At 34.2% G+C, this 6,000-nt stretch overlaps 1 protein-coding gene across 2 annotated transcripts in view; it reads right to left on the bottom strand.

Moving 5' to 3' along the window:
• Positions 1–340: 340 nt before the first annotated feature.
• The window catches only part of LOC100377075 (SPRY domain-containing SOCS box protein 1-like), an 11,600-nt gene continuing 5,940 nt past the window's right edge, over positions 341–6,000 (bottom strand). For both annotated transcript variants that reach the window (XM_085490724.1, XM_002734310.4), the window contains 2 exons: positions 3,607–4,415; positions 341–2,169 (listed from right to left, as the gene is read on the bottom strand). In XM_085490724.1, the coding sequence (XP_085346850.1) occupies positions 2,042–2,169; positions 3,607–4,300 (822 nt within the window). In that variant the 5' untranslated portion in view covers positions 4,301–4,415 and the 3' untranslated portion in view covers positions 341–2,041. The remainder of the gene's footprint in view (positions 2,170–3,606; positions 4,416–6,000) is intronic.

The following is a 6,000-nucleotide window of genomic DNA, read 5'->3' as shown; positions in this document are numbered from 1 at the left end:
AAAAGGACTATTGTCTACAGCTGGGAGAGAAACTATTTTAATACAGAGTTCCAGTTGTAATGTATAATTCCTCTTCATTTTGACTACAAAAATGTTAACGCAATCCCCAGAATAGTGTATTCAACAATAGTCTTGACTACATTTTATCTTTGACCCTTATCCTGCCAGCGCCATGTACTTTTACATTGATTTGACCAGATAGGAGTTAATTTTCCAGGTTACTGGTCATCTGTTCAGTATGCCAAAACTTGGCCAATTTTGTGGATACTAAGTTTCATTTCACTTATATAGTTCTGTATTTGCAATGCAAATATTTGAAAGCACAAGAATCAGTCAACCATTTACAAGTTATCACCCTTTAAAAGTTTATTAAATAAGCTAACATTAAGTATATCTCTATTACACAATAACTACTGGTACATTTGATAAAATATTTATAATTTCTCCCATTGAATAGAAAACATTTTAAATTACACATTTAGGCGGTCTAAAATATTGAGAGGAGCTTCTCTGTATACCCATCTCTTCAATAAGTTTAAATTCAGTTAGAGAAGGGAGACCGAGAAACACTTTAAAATGTAACAAATATCTTATATCAATAAATAAAGTTAAAATATACACACAAAGTTTTCACAAACACAGTTTTCACAAACACATTTTGCATGGCGTGGTTTGATCAAGTCCCACTCCCAAATTGTATGATGGATGGGCACCTGTGAAAAGTGAACCAAAGGCATTGGTCCTGCAATTTCGAAAAAAGGGGCTAGGTTCAGATGAGACGAGCCTCTTGAAAATTGGTATTCCTAGATTGATTAGAAAAAAAATCTGTTTGGAATGATTGTTTATTGGGTATGCATCAATTGTTTCCGTCACTTGCCTATTGGTCCAATGATAAGAGAAAGTATATTTATATTGTGTACTAAATCTAAAATATTGACAGGAGAAACCATGTGCAAACAATCGACAAGCTTTTTTTAAAAAAATATTTGGCATTAATTAATATGACATGATAAAACAGCAGCTCTGTCAAAAAATAAAAAATTCTTACAAAATTTACAGTTTCCAAATTGCTGAACTACTAGAAATCTGGTTACTATATCAGTACCATGCACAGGAGCTGTCTGATTTGAATGCTTGCTAAAAAAAAAAAAAAGACAATCCATCGGTAGCCTAAAACAGGTTTGGCTGGAAAGGGGTTGGGCAATTTAATAGGTGCTCTGGTTTACTACGCTGAACTGAAAATATAAATATTCTTTACCACACCTTACAAAAAAAAGAGCAATTTCTGACAATCTGCTCGAACAAATACGCCATATTTACATATTGCACCAAGGAATTGACCAAGCTGAATGATTCACATCACATTAAGACTTGAAAATTTGACAGATTTACAAAAAAACAATTACAATTTCAGCCACATTTCAGCATTCGCCATTTCTCTCTAAGCAGACTTTTTACAATAATGTCAACTTGTTAGTTGCATAGCAATGCCACGCCACAGCCCTCTTGTCAAAATACATTAAAAGTACAAAAGCAAAATGACAGCTATTAAACATGGAAGGAAGTCCTTGTGTATTTGATACAAACTCTGCTAGCACCTCAATAAATTAAGACCGTAGAGGCAGAAGTAAAATTATGGCAAGTTGCAGAGACGAGAGGCAGTTGCCGAATTTAAAAGTTGAATAATAACCATCATTCTATATCACCTTTAAAACCACATTATCATGTGTATGGAGAAGGGGTAGACAGGTTTGAAATTCATTGTACAACTTTTTATCTGACATCAGAGTCCTACGATTAGAAAGTCTGACATGATTAACTATTCGTCACGCCAACACAGAATTGTAGTACCATACGATTTCAAAATCTTCTGTCTGGGGTTGTTGATGCAACTTGTCTCTGATAAATTCATTTTTGAACTGTGAATATCTCTTCCCAATGAACCTGCATTGTTTTTAACAATATCTTATAAAATAATATAAATATAACAGCCATTGAAGGCTCAGTCTTATAAAATTTGGTTTTGCCATGTGATTGCGCGTTACTGATAAAGAAGGTAATTCCGCAGTACTGTTGGAAGAGGCAAGTCATGCACTTTATGTAGTCTTTCTTTGCCAACAGATACTCTGATTGCACGTCGACACAAATCCATAAGAGGCAGAGGTTCAGCTGTAACAAAAAAATAAATAAATAAAAATTAGTTGTTTTAACACTAATAGCCGCCTACATTTGCAGGATAGAGAATCACAATCTGTATCAATATACATGAAATGGGTTGCTCAAAGAAATTGTAGGTGGGTTCCATTCTAACCATGAAATTAAGCACAAGTGACCGCCCACAGAATACATTTATGATGAATACAAGGTTGTCACTAGTATCTTGTGAGCAAAAAAGCAACCCAATATAGCTCACTGTTATACTAACAAAAGTGCAAGATTGATAGTTCAAATGTTACAATTTGCAAGTAGAGACCAAATACTGGCAAAACAGAGCTACATTTGCAATACTACTTTGCTGGGCTTTTCTTTTACAGTAAATTACATGCAAGACTGACGGGCAAGCAAGGAATGCAAGGCAAGCGGTGACATGTTCTCAAATTATACATCAATGCTTCCTTCAGTGTATTTTTAGCATCAAATTTAGTAGCGATACTATAACTGTCAACAAACATGCACCTACTGCAATACAAAATGTTCTGCTGGACGGGGTTTGCAAAAATGCATGAAAGAATGATCAGCCGTTTATACAAGTGGAATTAAGCTCCAAGTATGATGATATATTTGAGAAAATGCAGAACCAGCAATGTACTCTCAACTGCCAGGGATATGCAACTTGCATAAACTAATATTACTGATGTTGTTAAATCCAGCCTTGAAGCTAAGGTCGTTTCAATAATTTATTTCCTTTTATAAGTTTATTACCAGAATAAATCAAGTCGGATACTGATATTACAGTCTCTTCGTGACAATATGAATTCATCACTATGCAAATTCAATTCATTAAATCCAGTTGTATTTTTTAGTTAATTTAACTAGTTACACAAATTAAACTATAGTTACAGTATAAAGTAATATACGCAATGATTACCTCATGTGGGGAAATTTTGGTTCAGTAAATGTAACAGGTTCTTATTACTGGTAATCACTATTGACACAAATGTTAAAATAAATTTATGGTTTTCTCAAACATAAATCAAATGTTAACTTTATTTAACACTAACTGAATAAAATGGCCAGCTATTTTACCATTCAGCATTTCATAATTACACTTATTTCAGATGAAAAACCATCATCATGACTTAAGTCAAATGTTTCTAGTAACTTTAAAAAATGACTGGGCATGCTTCATTTTATATTTTTGTGTATGTGCCATACTTTATTATTGCTAACACATAATTATGATTTAAAACTAGAGATGTGAAAAAAAGAACGTCAAAGTAAATTAAAAAATACAACATTTGTAAAATGGCTAATTTGCATATCAATAGTTTTGATTTAATTTGCATGAATTCTCCCAAAATACTGGTATACAGGTTACCAGAAATGAAGATTTATTTGGCTTTCAGTTTACTTTGATTAACTATATAAACATGAACTAATACTTACGATCAAGTCCACCGATATATTGCATTGTTATTTCACAATGTCCCCATACTGCACTCACAATGGGGTAAAGTTTCTTCCCCTTAAGTCCTCTAAAAGCAATTCCTAGGTATTGTCCATCAACAACAAAACTTAGGGTTCCTTCATCCATGTCAAGAACAACAAGAAATTTATCAGGCACAACAAAGTTTTCATCAGAGTTCAGAAGACTTGGATACGTTAGTCCGGGATTATTCTTCACATCATGGTAAAGTTTGTTCCTTCCAAGATCCCAGCCCCACGATTCACAGTTGCTTCCAACTAATGATTGATAACCAACACAATGTAAAGGTGCATTCTTAGTGCCAACTCCAACAACAGCATGTGTACCTCGTTGACGTGTACTCCAGTTGATTTCCCAAACATGAAGTCCACGTGTGAATCCTTGTTTACCCCGTATACAGTCAGTACTTTGTGCAACAGGATGACGATGGAAAGACATTGGATCATCTTCTTTCACAAATATGTTTAATGATCTATCACTTTCATTCCAGGAATGTTTATTTTGCACATCCTTGGGAGCTCTTGGCATGTCTAAGAGAATATCAAGACGGCTTGGTTTGTGCAATTCCATATTGAATATGTAGTCTTTGTGGATAGGCTTATACACTGGATCCCTTGCTATGGTCTTTATGCCTCCTGATACCTTTTGACCCATGGTTGCATCAGGAACAACTCTGATAAATAAACTGCAAGTCGATAAACGACACAAATTAGGAACTTGAAATTACTCGCACTTGCAGATCACTAATTAATAATAATCCACCAGATTTCTAGAAAGAAAAAGAAGAAAATTTATTTAATGAAACATTTTGTTTGTTGAGTATGCGAACAACCAGCTAAGCATAGATCTCAGCACTTTAAAATGGGACAATCAAGGACAATGGCACTAGGTCTGACTGGAGATAAAAGATCCTTCATGCATTCAAATGACCCTACCTAAAGGACAAAACAAGTCTACAAGGACATTCACTGCATTTCCTCTCAGTGAAAACAAATTTTATATGACTGAACGCAACTGTATTATTTTTAACAGGACTACTATAAACAATACTGAACTAACAATACAGTTAGTATTAGACAAAGGAATTCACAAAAGTATCATGGTCACTGGTTAAAAATAGGAATGTTGACCTGTCTCATGCAAAGCATTGACCACTTAAAGCCATATAAGGAATGTTCACCCTGAGTAGCAGCCATTTTGATACTAACAGGAAACCATGCATGGTTCCTTCCCTGCTGTGTAACTAATTATTAGTTTGGCAGCAATTTTAATTATACCAAGTAACCTAGCAAATTTCAATAGTTTAAATTAATGTGCTTTAGAATGACAAATTCTAGTTCAAGACATTAAGAAAAATATAATTTAGCCAGTCCCACTGGAACTATACTGAAGAATAATTCAAGACAAACAATTATATAGATCAACACTTCGTTGTGTCGTCACCGGAAGCGCTGTCCCAGCACAAACCTGTGTCATATGACGCCTTACTAGCCGATTTTGGCTAACATTCCGCTCCGCCGCCTCTTTATAACAGTGTTTATACGCGGAACTTGATATTGCTTTTTACAATTTGGGTTGCCTTTGAATCACATATTTTAGTGAAACATTGTTTATAGAGTGAAATATTATTGTCATACATAATTCAATCTTTGAAACAACAGAAACACATAATAACGATAATCAAATTTGTGTTTGAACTTTCGAAAGTGGTTGCGTTATTTCCGGTTTCAACTAGTTCGAAAATAGAACGTCCTTGAGCGCAATAAAATCACGCGTAGAACTCCATCCGAACCAGACTCTGGTAGCGTAAACTTATTGCAATTTGGGCCCAGTTTGTTCTTACAAGTTTTCTAAGTTTCATTTATCATTATTTAGTAAACAGGTCTCTGAAACGATTTAATATATCCGTAAAATACGTGGCAATCGACGATTGACTTCGAAACGTTCGAAATTTCGAACAAACTCCCGGCACACCTTGCGCGATATGCATCAGATCGGTGTAGAAATGATCAACACTTTAAATGCTTACTATTACCGGTATATAACTAGGTTCATTGTTTCCCAGTAAATAGCACGATAATTAATGTTTAAATTCACACATCAATTATCATGCTACTTACAGGGAAACAATGAACCTAATTAAATACATTAAGCAAAGGCATGAAATACTTTGTAGTCACAAGATACACTACCAATGCTGTAAACTTATTTTAATAAATTAAGGTAAATTTACATTTAATCTTAAACACAGAACTGTAGATATTCCAAAAACAAAACACTGACTACTATAGTCAAGGCATGGTAACATAGCCTAACCACCTCAAAAACAAAGATATAATCTCAATATTCAAATA

This window comes from Saccoglossus kowalevskii, chromosome 15, assembly GCF_978046115.1.
Source record: "Saccoglossus kowalevskii chromosome 15, keSacKowa6.1, whole genome shotgun sequence".
Classification (NCBI taxonomy): Eukaryota; Metazoa; Hemichordata; class Enteropneusta; family Harrimaniidae; genus Saccoglossus; species Saccoglossus kowalevskii.
This window is presented reverse-complemented; position numbering and strand designations above follow the sequence as displayed.